Consider the following 15,387-nt stretch of genomic DNA (forward strand, 5'->3'; position numbering starts at 1 on the left):
CCCCGATACATAACCGGAAACTCATATTTTATCTCAAATTTTTGAAGTTTCATCGTTAATGAATTATAAATGAAAGGGGGAGCAATTCAAAAAGTCAAATTGGCAACATTTAAATGAAATAGGGGGAGCTTTCACTCTTATATGAAAAGCTGAAATTCAGCAAGTTAAGTCCTTTCAAAAACTGATCTTAAAGACAAGTATCAATAGGCTCATACTCTTTATTTTGTAATCATCAAAAAGGGGGAGATTGAGGATGATAGTGTTATTTTGATGATTAACAAGCAATTATCTAGAGTATGTTATAAGTTAAATTGATACTTCATTTATAAGACTATTACTCTCAGGATATTTGTATAAATTGATATAGATACATTTCATTGTCTATTTGAATGAATCTAACCTTGAGATGCAGCAAAGTGTGGATTGAGTCGACCCAAAGGATGATTGGGTCGACCCCGGCACATCAAGAAATCATTTGGCACACTTCTGCAAAAATAGCACAGATGAACAGTGAGTTGGGTCGACCCAAGGAAAGCATGAGTCGACCCAAACATCAAGATCCTCAAAACAAGACAGAACAATGGTTCTCTGGATTCACTGAGAGGGTCGACCCAAGAAGTAGTTGAGTCGACCCAAGCTTGAGTCGACCCAAACCCTGAGAGGGTCGACCCAAAGGCAAGACAGAAAAGAAGACAGAAAATGGTTCTCTGAAATTACTGAGAGGGTCGACCCAAGAAGAAGTTGAGTCGACCCAAGTGAACTTTGAGTCGACCCAAAGAATGGTTGGGTCGACCCAAGGGAAGGAAGGCTGAATTTCAAGTTTCTGTGTTTTCTGAGAGAGTCGACCCAAGGAATATTTGAGTCGACCCAAGTGAAAGTTGGGTCGACCCAAGGACAGGTTGAGCCGACCCAAACACGAGCTGAAGCATAACGGCTAGTTCTGCAGATGTACTTTTTGTCCTTTCCAAAGTCAGTAACGGCTAGTTTTTGAATTCTAACCATTGGGGCTTGTCCAATGGATGTAGGAGACTATTTAAAGTGGCACTATTCATTAGATAGAACAACTTTTGAAAGGAATATCCAAGGGTACACAAGAAAACAAAAGAGCCCTAATCTTCTTCATCCAAGTGCTTCATTCAAGAATCAAAGAAAGGGGTTGAGCAGATTCAAAGAGTCATCAAGAGCTCCATCCTCCCTTGTAGAGTGAAGCATTCTTGACAAAGAAGAGAGAAGCCACTTCAAAGCGATAAATATTTTCTATACTCTTCTTTGTAGTTTATATTGTTTCATTTGCTCATTTAGGAGTTTAAATCTTCCTTCTTTATTTGTTAAACAACTTGTAAAGGTTGGTTGGTGAGCTCGGAAAACCAACGGAGTAGGTTGATTGGTGAACCCGGAAAACCAATTGTAAAGGTTCGTTGGTGAGCCCGTAAAACCAACAAAGGTTTTTGGTGAACCCGGAAAACCAAAGTGTAAAGGTTCGTTGGTGAGCCCGTAAAACCAACAAAGGTTTTTGGATTGTGAGCCCGGAAAACAATCCAACTGTAATCCGCGAGATTATAGTGAATTTCCAAGGGGTCGCTTGGGGAGTGGACGTAGGTGCTAAGGAGAGCACCGAACCACTATACTTTATGTTGTTTGTGTTGTGATTTGCTTTAGCTTACTAACCATCCATTTGACTTGAGTAAGATAGTTTAAATTTAAAAAGAAACCAATTCACCCCCCCCCCCCCTCTTGGCTTGTCACCTTGGGCAACACTTTCTTTATTGGCGGGCTGAGCCGGAGGTCACTTTTCCCGATCCATCCCGAAGGTTTTTTTCCCTCTCTCGCCCATCATCGTACCCAGCCCAGCTAGTTCTAGCGGGGAAGAGGGACTCCATCGGGGACCGAAAAAGAGATGAAGAAAGAGCCTACCTAAAAGAGGAAGATGGAACCCCTTGATTCTTAGAATCAAGGGGCGTTGGCTCCCAGCAAAGAAGGAGAGGGGGCCACACCCCTCCTTGTCCTCTTGGCTGCCCCCTCTTGCCTATTTTGACCCCTCAAAATAAGGCATCAAGAGGGAGGCTCCAATAATAGGAAAAAGGCTGAATTTGGCAGGATTTTCAAGGACTCGATCTAGCCAACTTTTGACTAGGATTTGAGTCAAATTTTTTTGGTCAGACCCAACATAATTTGACTCAATTAATCAGCAAATCAAAGACTTAATTATAATCTAATTATAATTATTTAATTCTTCCATTTAACTCACTAACTCTTAGTGGGTTATTTCAAACATCAATCTCATTGACATTGTGATTCCAAATCACAATTCGACAATCCTAATAATCAGAACCCCTAATGTGTGTGACCTCGTAGGTTCTAATCTAACTGGTAATGAGACATATTGAGATCTCCATCTCAATATCACTGAAACACCTTTCAGTGGACTGAAACACTTTCAGTTCTACTCGTCAGGGTTTATCGATCATCAGGTAAATTCCCGTGAGTCCCAACATCCCCAAGTGACACCTAGCAGTATGTAGTAGCAACCCAGTAGAATAGAATAATGAACCTCTAGGTGTAGTTATCGTATGATACAGTCCTACTATCGTGGATCCCTACAGGACGGAGGTCATGGATAACTCGTCAAACCCCATCGTCTGTCATATGTCAAGATTTATTCGACTTAAGTTCGAGAGTGGAAAACTCTTTCTCCACTATGCATATTGCCCCGGCCGAGGTCTTACGAACTCAGTCTTATAAATCACATAGGATCTCTCCCTATTTATCAAGGTCGATAGATTCCATATAGGTGCATACCCTACTCCTACAGTGAACCTACTGCAGCCAATCTACACTGCATGGACCCATATGTCTAGAGACCATGTATATGTGCAGTCAAACTACAATAACCTCACTGTAAGTAGCCGAAGCACCGCAGGTCAAAGGACCGGTCACACTACTGCAACATCAAGCAAGTCACTGACGAGTGGATAGACATCTAAGTAACTTCTTGTCTTGGTCACGCTCAGTACCCTTGTTCTCTAACAAGCACCTGCACTATCACTTCAGTATCCCTACACTGTGGACTCGAGTCTCGTCCATCTATAAGGAAAGCGATCTGTGCACTGATCTCATCGGATCGATCACCGTCCTCGTGATGATCCATTGATCAGGAGCATTTAGAAATTAATCACTAATGGCCAATGGCTCAAATTTTCAACTCTTAAGAATATGCGTCATCATCTTATTAATTTCTTGGACGATTCATGGACACATAAGAACATGAATGAAAAGAATGCCCAACTTAATAAATTCATAATAAGGTCAAGTACAAATTTATGTCCCAGAATAAAATAATGCATCAGCCAAATTGGCTTCTAGGGCATACTTCTAACACTCTTATCTTCTCCCAAAGACCAAGAACATGTCCTTAGTTCTTCTTAAGTACTCAAGACTGTTCTTCACAGCTATCCTGCGCTTTTTGCCTGGATTTGACTGATATATGTTCGTGACACTCACAGCATGTACTATATCAAGTCACGTACATTGCATGGTATACATGAGGCTCCCTATAGCCGAAGCATAAGGGATCTTGCTCATCCGCTGAATCTCTTCAGATGTGTTGGGGCACATCTTTTTGGAGAGATTTATCCCATGTCTAAGGGATAATAATCCCCTTTTAGAGTTTTCCATGCCGAACCTCTTCAGCACTCCCTCTATATACATATTCTGTGACAGGACAAGCATCCTTTTAGATCTATCTCTATAGACCTTAATTCAAAATATAGGATGCTTTCCCAAGGTCTATCATGGAGAATTCCTTACACAACCAAACCTTGGCCTAAGTTAGTATGGGAATATCATTACCAATTTTGAAGGATATCATCTATGTACAATACGAAGAATGCAATAGCCCTCCCACTAACTTTCTTATAAACACATGGTTCCTTTTCGTTATTGATGAAATCAAACGATTTGATTATATCGTTGAAACGAGTGTTCCAACTCCGAGATACTTGCTTTTGTCCATAGATGGACCTTTGCAGCTTACAGACCTTGTGGCCACCATCACAGTATCATGATATGCTGCAACAGCAAGCAATATTCGAATGAACTTCAGCAATGCTATAGGATGAAAAGTATCCTCATAATCAGTACTTTCGCACTGACTATAACCTTTCGCCACTAGCCTTGCCTTATAGGTCTCTATCTAACCATCCGAACTTAATTTTCTCTTGTAGATCCATTTATACCCAATAGGTACTATACCTTCTAGTGGATCTACTAAGGTCCAGACTTGGTTGGAATGGATGGAGTTCATCTCTGACTTCATCGCTTCCAGCCATCTCTCGGAATTGATGTCTAACATCGCCTCGTTGTAGGTATTAAGATCCTTACCTTGATCCCTATCTCCCATGAGGAACACTTCCTCTACATCCTCTGTAAGCATACCTAAGTACCTTTCAGGTGGACGGGAGATCCTACTAGATTTACGAGGTGGAGGAGGTACTACGTGTACTGGCTTAATATAAATAGGTTCTATAGGCACAATGGCTCGTTGCTGTTTTAGAGACTTTCTCTTCAAGCTCAATTTTTCTCCCACTGTTTCTGTCAAGGATAAACTATTTTCCATGAAGATAGCATCTAGGCTCACAAACACTTTGTGATCCTTTGGGACGAAAAGTCGTATCCTAATGACTCTTTAGGATATCCTATAAAATGAGCATTAATTGTCCTATCCTCTAACTTGTCCGCCTGTTGTCGCTTGAGTTGAGCTGGACATCCCCAAATCTTGAGATAACCAAGACTCAGCTTCTTACCATGTCATATCTCATATGGTGTGGTAGGAACGGACTTTAGAGGAAACTCTATTTAATAAGTAAATAGTTGAAAATAGGGCATCTATCTAAAGAAACAAGGATAAATCAGTGAAGCTCATCATGGACCGGACCATATCCAATAGAGTCTGATTTCTCCTTTCTGACGCCCCGTTGAGTTGAGTTGTACCTGGAGGAGTCCATTATGAGACTATGCCATTCTTCTTGAGATAGTTCCGGAATTCTTCACTAAGGTATTCTCTTCCTCGATCTGATCGAAGAGCCTTACGGGGTTTTCCAGTTTGTTTTTCCACTTCATTTTTGAACTTTTTGAACTTTTCAAAAGATTCAGACTTGTGTCTCATAAGATACACATACCCATATCGTGAATAATCATCGGTAAAGGTAATGAAGTATGAATAACGTCCCCTATCTAGCACATCGAATGGGCCACACACATCTGTGTGTACTAAGGTAAGTATTTCAGTGGTCCTCTCCCCATGCCTACAAAGGGTAATCTAGCCATTTTTTCTTGAAGGCAGAATTTACAAATCAAATATAACTCGAAAGTCAATGAGCCAAAAAGCTCATGCTTCTTCAATTTGTTTATTCTGTCTTCTCCTATATGGCCAAGCCTGAGGTGCCACAAATACTTTAGATTTATCTCATTTCTGGATCTATTAGATCCTATGGTATTTACTGTTTGCTCAGATACATTCTCATATACATCCATATGTATGTGATAGAGATTGTCAATCATAAAACCACGTTGAACCAATTTATTTCTCAAATAAATGAACAGTAGTCTTATAAAAATCTTTCTGTGCTAAACAAGATACAGAAATCAAATTTCTGCTAGCAACAGGTAACAATCCCTAAGTATCCTGAGCATATCTGACATACCTTCTGAAGGTCTGTCACCCTTCATGTTTTTTTTATGCTTTCCATGTATGTAGGATAGTTCCTCTTCCAATGGCCGTCCATGATGCAATGGAAACACTTTTCCTTGCAATTGGCCTTTTTTCTTGGAACTTCCTTACTTGGCGTTTTCTCAGTCTTCTGCTTCTTCGCAAGCTTCTTTTTCTTCAAAATAGACTCTCTCTTGGAAGTAGAAATCAACTCGACAGCGAGAACGATGCCCCTTGAACTCTTCAAGGTCCCTAAGGCAGTTACCAATTTATTTAACAATTTTGTTTTGGTGCATACAATCTTGTTCATATGGTAATTTACTATAAACTATTCATATGAAGCTAGAAGGGATTGTGGGATCAAATCCGTTTGTAATTCCTTGTGCACGGTCATGCCGAGCTTCTCAAGCTTCTCTAAGTCCTTTATCATGGTCAAACCATAATCATGGACAGACTGCTCATCGCGCATCTTGGCCTTGAAGAGCCTCTTGGACACTTCAAACCAAGCTGCGTGACTCTGATCACCATACAACTCTTGCAGGTGATTTATGTATTCTTGGCAATCTTCATGTTCTCATGCTGGCATTATAATTTATTGGACATGGATGCCATTATGTAGCACCTAACTTTATTGTCATCGTTCGTCTACTTGGCATGCGTCTTACGCCGACAGTGATCAGACAGATTGGTAATACGGAGATTCCATGGTCTAGCACATATCCTAATTTTTCACAATTCAAAACTATTTTGAAATTTGCTGAGCCAGTTTTATAATTGGGTTTGGTCAAACGGTTGTTCTATAGGATATGAGTTAAAAGTCTAGAAGCTGACATTATAATCCTCAGAGAGTAAAGATTCTAGTTAGAATTTTGTACTTGATCTTAATTTGTTCTAGGATCTTTTAGAACAAATGTGTCTCCCACTATTTTCTCGAATTCCTCACACTCTCCTAGTAGGAAAATGGAAAACCTACACGACCAGGGTTTCTAGTGGGTACTGCGGTCCCACCGATTTACATGCCACCTCACCTAACAGTTATTGGTGACACATAAATAGATGAGTGTACAACTCTTGTACAATGCTTCTCAAGCATGTTGTAGTGCTACTTGGTCTCTAAGCCATGAAGACCTCACCTAACAGTTATTGGTCCCATTTCTTAGTTAAGTCAGACCCACCGTATAACCATAGAAATAAAGTCGTCATTGGGTCCTCACCTAACAGTTATTATGCCCAACCCCACCTTTACCCTACAACATCTCATGTCTATAGAGAGGTCCAGCCCCCCAATGCAACTTGCCCACTGTATCCAGCCGAGACAAATCAACATCAGAAAGACCTTAGCAGCTCTATTACGGTGAAAGACCTATTGACTTAATATTGGTTAATCATGTCTTAGTGTTTGCAACCTTGAGCTCTTCATAAGAGATAATCGAACAATTGGCGAGGTAAGCAGGTGGGAGGCTCTCCTTACTCAGAGAGTAAGGTCCTAATTAAGTAACCAGCTTTCATGCTTTCCTAGACACCAATTAGATCAATTAATCTAATATGACTCGCTCATGTTGGTTCACTCTCGACTTGATTGAGGAGGTTTTAGTTTAGGTCTCATTGGGTTTGCTACATCACATGTAAACCTATCTACCCCGCTCTCATTCACATCACATGCAAACGGCACATCGCAAGCAGTTATAATCGCAGCAATGAATAAAGCTAAACTTTAAATAGGTGATGATCATAGATTCTAATTAGATCATATTACAAGCACATGCACGTCAATCGATCAACTAGTCTTCAACTCTTGAATTGGTTCCAAGCCTCCTTGATCCGATTCCTGATCAACTCTTGATCCAATCGCCATCAACCGCTCAGATCGCCGTTCATCTCATGTATTGTCTTCGACTTAATCGTTAACGTACATTACATCATAGAAATACAACCAGATATAAAATAAAAATAATAATAAATTATATCCCCTTTTAGTAGGGACGCAGGCCTCTCAACACATCAAATAAGATGCATGCAAGCATCTGAAAAATTACATGACATTATAGATCACATCGCAGGTCATTACATTTGATACCAAAAGGGTTTGAATCCTATGATCATCACCACATGCAGCAATTATACTTTTCAGATCTGAAACTTAATTGATTATGTTATGACATAGGTTGCTGATCATGCTAATCATGATTCTAAACTTTATAATTCCATTAACAATGCAATTAGAATCATCAATTTATCACATAAAAATCAGCATGCAAAAATCAGCAACCCTGAAAAATTCTGCATGCAGAAAATTTCAGCATACATATCCTTTTAAATTTCAGATCTATCAATCCTGTTTATAATTAATTCTAACCTTAATCTACGAAGCCTAAGCTCTGATACCACTGTTGGGAACCCGCCCATGCCGCAGAAAATTAAAAAAAATTTAGATGCAGCGGAAGTGGCATGCGCGGGATCATATGTTCATCGCATGAACGTTGTTCAAAAATCGTTCGCAGATACATTAGAATTAAAAACTTTTAAAATATTTATGAAGATTATATCTTCACCTTGTGCGGGTAGATGATCACCGCAAACTGAAATTCGTGGTTTAGGATGAAGGTTCGCTTGAAGCCGTTCACGTGTCCGGCCTCTACGGGTATCCACACGAAGTAGAGATCCGATCAAAGCTTCCTTGTCTCTCCGGGGTGCTAGCTCCCTTGCAGAGACGACTTTGATGGCTGATCTCCTCCCTTTGAATCAACCCTTGATTGTGCTTGGGAGGAGGAAGAAGAAGGATGAAGTTTGAAGAAGAATCAAAGCCCCTGCAGCCTACTTCCTTTTCCCTGCGTTGGAACCAAGGAGGAGGGAAGAAGATGGCCGCCAAGCTTTCTTTTCTTCTCATCTTGCTTGCGGCTGAAAACCAAGGAGAGAAAGGGTGGCCACGAGTTGGAGAGGGAGAGGGCTTGAAAAAAATAGCCCTAGGGTGCCGCCCACTTCTCCTTTTAAAGGCATGAAGGGCTTCTACAAATTAGGAGCCCTGGATCTTTTTCCAAGAGGGGCGCCGACCCCTCTTGTGTTGCCGCACCAAGGAGAAAAAGGGAGAGGGGCTTGCCCCTCCCTCATGGTTAACCCTAATCCTCATTAAGTAAGGATTGGGATGCCCTAATGTGGCTAAGCCCTAATCTAATTAGGCTTAGTCCAAAGGTGAACCAATTTTGGGTTTGATCCATGCAATGTCCTAATCCAATTAGAACTCAATGAATCATACTCAATTGAACCCTTCAATCCTAATCTAATTAGGAGTCATTAGATTAATAATTAATTGGGACTTAAGAAATCCTAATCCAATTAGGACTTATTTAATTTTAGTCCGAATCCAATTAGGACTCTTCTTTGAATCCAAAGTTCTAATCCAATTAGGACTTCTAGGAATCCTATTTTAAGTAGGAATCCAAATTGAATTCAAAATCCTAATCTAATTAGAATTGTAGGAATCCTACTCCAAGTAGGACTTCCAGTCCTAGTCCAAGTAGGATTTCCAGTCCTAATCCAATTAGGATTCCAGGAATCCTACTCCAAGTAGGATTCGTGTTCCAAGTCCAATTAATCAATTTCCATTGTTCCTTCTTCAATTTGATTATCAATCGAATTGATTACTCGTGATTCATAATCACATTTCAACCATCGGATCAGTCAATACCTCTAGTGTGTGTGACCTCATAGATTCTATTCTGACTGGTAGTAAGATATATTGCGATCTCTATCACAATATCATTGAAAACTTCTTTTAATGGGTTGGAACAGTTCCAACTTAACTCATCAGGGTTTATCGATCATCAAGATATTCCTGTGAGTCTCACCATCCACCAGTGATACCTAGCAGCATGTAGTGGCTACCCAGCAGAACGGAATGATGAACCTCTAGGTGCAGTTATCGTATAATACAGTCCTTCTATCGTAGATCCCTATAGGACGGAGGTCATCCACCAGTGACCCTTATTCTTTAACAAGTACTTGCACAATTGCTCCAGTGTCCCTACACTGTGGACTCAAGACTCGTCCATCAAAGAAAGCAATATGTGCACTAATCTCAGCGGATCAATCACCGTCCTCGTGATGATCCATCGATTAGGAGCAATTCAGAAATTAATCACCAATGACACATGCCTCAAATTCTCAACTCTTGAGAATATGCGTCATCATCTTATTAATTCTTTGGACGATTCATGGACACATAAGAACATGAATGAAAAAAATGCCCAACTTAATTAGGTCAAGTTTTATGTTTCAGAATAAAATAATGTATCAGCCAAATTGGCTTCTAGGGCATACTTTTAACACTCGATCGGGGCCGCGACCTCAGACGAGGTGGGCTCCTCAATCGGAGCAAGTTCTTCTCTCGGTGGAGTGATCGACTTCTTGAGCGGCCGCGCTCCTCGCGACGCCTTTTTTGCCCCTTTGAGGGTCGTTCAGCGACGTCTCGCCAAAAAGCCATGGCCTCTTCAACTTTTGCATATTTTCAAGCTCGGGCCAGCATCTCCGTGAAGTTGGCAGAGAAATTCTTCTCATAGAGAAGAGAAACTTATAGATCGAGCTCCCATTTTCAACGCTGACATGGCAATTGATTGGTCGGGCTTGTGGACCTCCCAAGTAACGGCGGTGAAGCGATCGATATAGTCTTTCAAGAATTTTCCTTTCTTTTATTTTATGTCGAGGAGAGAATCCGACGTTCGTCGTTAGCACCGGCTGGCGGCAAAATTGACAGCAAACTGCCTGCCTAGCTGCTCAAAAAAGAACATGGTGCTTAGCTTTAGCCCGAAGAACCAAAGCCGGACCGTTCCTCGAAGGGTTGCGGGAAAGGCCTTGCATAGTAGAGCCTCCAAGGATCCTTGCAGTGCCATAAGGGCTCTGTAACTCTTCGGATGATCTAGTGGATCGGTTGTCCCATTATACGGTTCTATTTAGGGTATCTTGAATCTCTATGGGATTGGCTCGTCCTCGATCAGGAAGGAAAAAGGTGACTTGGTGGTAAAATCGGGGTCGCCCTCATGCCCTACTCTTTGATCCTGAAGCGCTTCGATTTGCCTCTCGAGTTCTTCGACCTTCTTGTCGAGTTTTCCACCTTGAGAAGTCGCCATGGTGGTCCGTCCTGGTACTGACTGACTCGGGGTTGACCCAGCTTCAGAAGGCTGCGGCCGTCTATCATGGTGACTCCTTAGCGACTTCCTCCGAGGAGACGCCCAGGAAGAAACCTAGTGACGATGTCGTTCCCCATTATTGATCCTCGAAGAGCAATGGGGATTACGGCCTAGGGACACAGGCCCATCTAGAGGGAGTGCCGATCGAATGTGAACTTGTGGAGGTGGCACAAGAGGGGCCTCCACTTGTTGCAGACTTTGGACTATAGTGGCTAGCGCTTGAACTTGCTGCACCAGCACATCGAACTATTCAGGTTGGATTTGCAGAACTTGATCTACCGAAGGCCTCGGTTGGTGGATTCTAGACCGAGCGGCTAGGGCTTGGTGCGCGATGCCTGGAGGCATTAGAAGCCCCTCTACTCCTTAGTCTCATGATCACAACTCGAGCCCTCCTCTAGCACCAACTATTGCTAGAAAACAGACCCGGGGTGACCGCAAACCGAGGAGGAGGAGGAGCTTCTGCTGCAGCGCAGTGGCGGATGGCTATCTCCGGCAAACTTGCAAGAAGCCTGGGCCGAGGGATCCGGCGAAGACCCTCCGATGCTTAAGTCAGAGAGAGATCTGGAGATATTTTTATGGAGAGATGTTTTCTGGCGAGGGGAGATGATGCCCCTCTCCCCGAAGTCCTCCCTTCTGTTGGGAATTGTATCCTAACAGTCAATCGTCAATATTTTGATGATTGAATTTTGTAAATGAATTGATAAATTAATAAAGTGTTATTTGGCATTATTCATCATTTCATTGTACATCTTCAAATGAACTCTTATATGATGAAGTCCTTAGGACTTATTTTATCTTCAAGTCCTTAAAACTGTTCGTGATCAAATGATATGCTGTTACTACGACGACAGCATTATCGAGATTAGGTTTTTGTGTGATACATACGTTGGTTGTCCTCTTAACCAAGAAGTGTGGAGACACTGATATGTCACACAAGTAAAGTGTAGGAGTACATTTTACTGAACATGACCAATTTCGGAATGTTCTACTGTCGAGAGATGTTCCGAGTAGATATGGGTATATGTGTCCCTCCGATCTGAGATAACCAGTGATCAGCAAGCAACTCACTGTACTTTGGTACCGGACTATCTAAGTTTTTAATTCAGTGATGGAAGGTTACTGGGTACAGTCAAGTACTTGCGAAGTCGGTGTGTGAGTCAAGATGGAATTGACCCTCCTGGTGACAGGAGATAATGCCCTTGTGTTCAATTTAGCAAAACCTTGGCTAGGGTAATCTTTGTGAAGAGTCACAGAATTTGTAAAGTTGAAACACATTATGGATGAACTAATTAAAGAGTTGACAGTAAACTCTGAAGTCGTCCTGAACATTTGGAGTCATAGGAATGAATTATACGGTAACGATAGTCCAAGGGTTCTTGAATGTTGCTTTGTAATCATTCGGCCTATCCGGATGTCGGGCACCATTGCTAAATGGTCATTTCGATTAGTACAAGAAGTTGTTCTTGTGCTACCGGCTTAGGTTCGAACCTATGGGGTAACATGTATAGAAGTTTCTAGGTTGATCAAATGACTGATTGATGATTAAGAATCATTCAGGGGTAATTTGGTCAATTCAATTGATAAATTATCCTAAGCAAAAGTTGCATTAAAATAATTATTGAATTATTGGAGGATTAATTAGCAATTAGATTGCTAATGAACTCAATTTGATTGAGTAATTGGGCTTAGGTTGAGCCAAATTGAATAGGATTCAATTTGGGCTGCATCAGGATTTGACTTAATTGGATTGGGTTCAACCCAAGTAGATTGAGCTTGACCCAATTGATGGAACTTGATCAACTTGGATTGGGCTTGATCCAAATCAATTAGAAGATCTTATTTGATGAGGATTATGAGTCCAATAATCAGAATTGGATAAGGAGAAGAATCCCTAAATTTTAGGAACCCATTCTTATCCTTCTTAGAGAAGAATGACACCTTGATTTATTCCTCAGATTTTCTATGCCTATCCTCTTTATTTTTGGCCAAAAATTGGCTTGAGAAGAGAGGAGGCATGGGGCTATATTTTATATAAAAATCAAATCTTCCTAAAAAGATTTATATGAATTTCCTAATTTGTAGGAATTGGATGGCGCATGAAATAGGATGGTCTGCGGCTAAATTTTGGATGCATGAATTCCTATCTTTTAGGAATCCAAAATGTATGAAATTTGGATATGTTAATTTTCTCTTAGTTGCCAAGTCACATAATTTTTTAGAAATTTTATCAGCCAAATTAATTGGCTAAATTAGGTGTGAGGCGTGGGGGGGGGGGGGGGGTCTTTTATAACTAAAAGACCCCCACGCCTATGGTTCAAGATATACAATATTTAGAGGTTTCAAAAAAATTCTGAAAAAATTTTTGAGGGCCTCCATCCCTTCTTCTCCTTATTCCTCACATCCATCCTCCATCTCCTTAAAGAACAATCAAAGGTTGAGTGTTTAGAAGGAGAATGCTTCAGCCATTGCAGCGTTCCTGCGTGAGCTAGCACTCCTGCGGAAAACGATCTACCTAGGGCTTCGCGTGGATAATCTATAGAGGCCGGACATGTGTGCGGCTGCAAAGCATGATCAAAGAGTTATCCAAGACCTCCAAGAAATCAGGTATAAGATTTGATCTCATTAAAGTTAAGATTAGATCTTAAACATGGTTGCTGAAATTTTAGGATTGCTGAAATTTCAGATTGTATGTTAGACATACAAACATTGTTTCATGCTTTAAATAAATATTTAAGTCATGGTTCTTATTTTTGTTGTAGAGATCTGATCTCTAGCATGCATAAAAATTAAATTATTTAATTTTTAAATGCTTCCACTGTAATTTATTGAAAATAAATGTATGCAGCCCGCAAGGGCTTCTATCAATGATATCAGAGCCAAGGTTCATTAAATGTTTAAACTGTTTATGCTTAAAACAATTGTATTAACCTCAGTAGTTTGGTAATCTAATTAGATTAATCACCAGGCCGTCCGATCATAGGAGAAAGAAGGGTTCGTTACCCTCTTTTTTCATTCGATGGGATCTCCTATGGCGTGTAGGAGTGCCACTGTGATTGATCCTTGAAGATGAACAACAAAAGGTATATTAAAATCTGTTTTAATTTTTGTAATTAAATCTGAGATTTATAAATGTGTTTAGATCAGATCTAAAGAGTATTTATGATTGATTTAGTTACTGATTTTGCATAATTAATCAGATCTGAAAATCAGTTGCATGTGATGCATGAGATCTAGGTAAATTCATGTTGATGTATATGTGATATAAAGAACATGAATAAATCTGAAATCATAAACTTGTTTAGATTAGATCTAAATAAAATTTATGATTCATCTATTTTCTGATTTTGTATGATAAATCAAATCTGAAAACAAATGCGAAAGTAGTATGATGTTTGAATTAATTCATGAATGTTTATATATATGATGTATGAACATAAATCATAATGATTTAAACATGAATTAAAAGGTAAATTACACATGATTAATTATTAAACTCAGATATGAAAAATATTTTAAGAACTGAAAGTTTATAATTAAGGTGTAATTAAAAGAATATGCAATGATCTGAAATTTTCATAAGCTTACACTTAATTAAGAATTAAGTGATATGAAAACCTAGATCTAGAATTGTGAACTCAATTCAATGACATTGCATAATTCTTGGGGCATTTGAGTTAGCTCAAATCAAGTTCTTAAGATTGAGTTAGACCTAGGGTTAGAATCAAACATGGTCTAATTAGAGTTAATTGATCAAATCTAATTAAGTAGTAACTAGATTAGGTCAAAGAAACTCTAGATCAAATACAATAGTTGTAGTTGATCAAATTCCATGTCTTTGATTAGATCAAGATGGAACTTGATTGAGGCTCAGAGATTGAGCCCGAGTCATTTAAGTAATCAAATCAAAATTGATTAACCAGTCGGTGTCTAAGGTAAGTTTGGCAGTTTTGACCGGTGGTTTTTAATTGGGAGCTACTCCCACTGATTTGTCTTTGTTGAGTTAATGGCATATCCCTTCCACCGATCTCACTTATCTAGCTAACATGGTCAATCACATTTTGATTGGATCACTTAATGATTCGAGTTGACCCATACCTTTAAGAAAAATCAGTATGACTGATTTAGGTGTCTTCTTAACCAAATTGAATCTAGTTTTTATTAATCTGACTTGATGAAGTCAGTGGGAGGATCTAGATTAATCGGTTCTTCTCATCTATTCTCAATTAAATCAAATCCTCTAAAATTATTAGGTTCCTAAAATGAAATAGTTATAGAGATAACTAGGTCATAGCCTCCTATTAAGTTGGGTGATAATGGGTCCAATGGCTAGATAATCATTGGAGGCACCACACGCGTGATTATTTGACCATTGGAATTATCATTCAATATATGATGAATCGAGTGTACCTTTAATAGATGATCAGGTGGGCCGAGCCACACTCGGACTTGGTCATCTATTAGTGGATTACACGGAACCCTATCATTTAATGGTTGGAC

At 40.0% G+C, this 15,387-nt stretch overlaps 1 protein-coding gene across 1 annotated transcript in view; it reads left to right on the forward strand.

Moving 5' to 3' along the window:
* LOC120103794 (pyruvate dehydrogenase E1 component subunit alpha-3, chloroplastic-like) overlaps positions 1-14,089 on the forward strand; it is a 40,555-nt gene extending 26,466 nt beyond the window's left edge. Inside the window, exon 3 of the mRNA XM_088712929.2 lies at positions 13,856-14,089. Coding sequence (XP_088569055.2) covers positions 13,856-13,929 — 74 coding nt within the window. The 3' untranslated portion in view covers positions 13,930-14,089. The remainder of the gene's footprint in view (positions 1-13,855) is intronic.
* The last annotated feature ends 1,298 nt before the right edge of the window (positions 14,090-15,387 follow it).

This window comes from Phoenix dactylifera, chromosome 16 (genome assembly GCF_051530095.1).
Source record: "Phoenix dactylifera cultivar Ajwa chromosome 16, Ajwa_hap1_PhDact_Kaust_v1.1, whole genome shotgun sequence".
NCBI classification, from domain to species: Eukaryota; Viridiplantae; Streptophyta; class Magnoliopsida; order Arecales; family Arecaceae; genus Phoenix; species Phoenix dactylifera.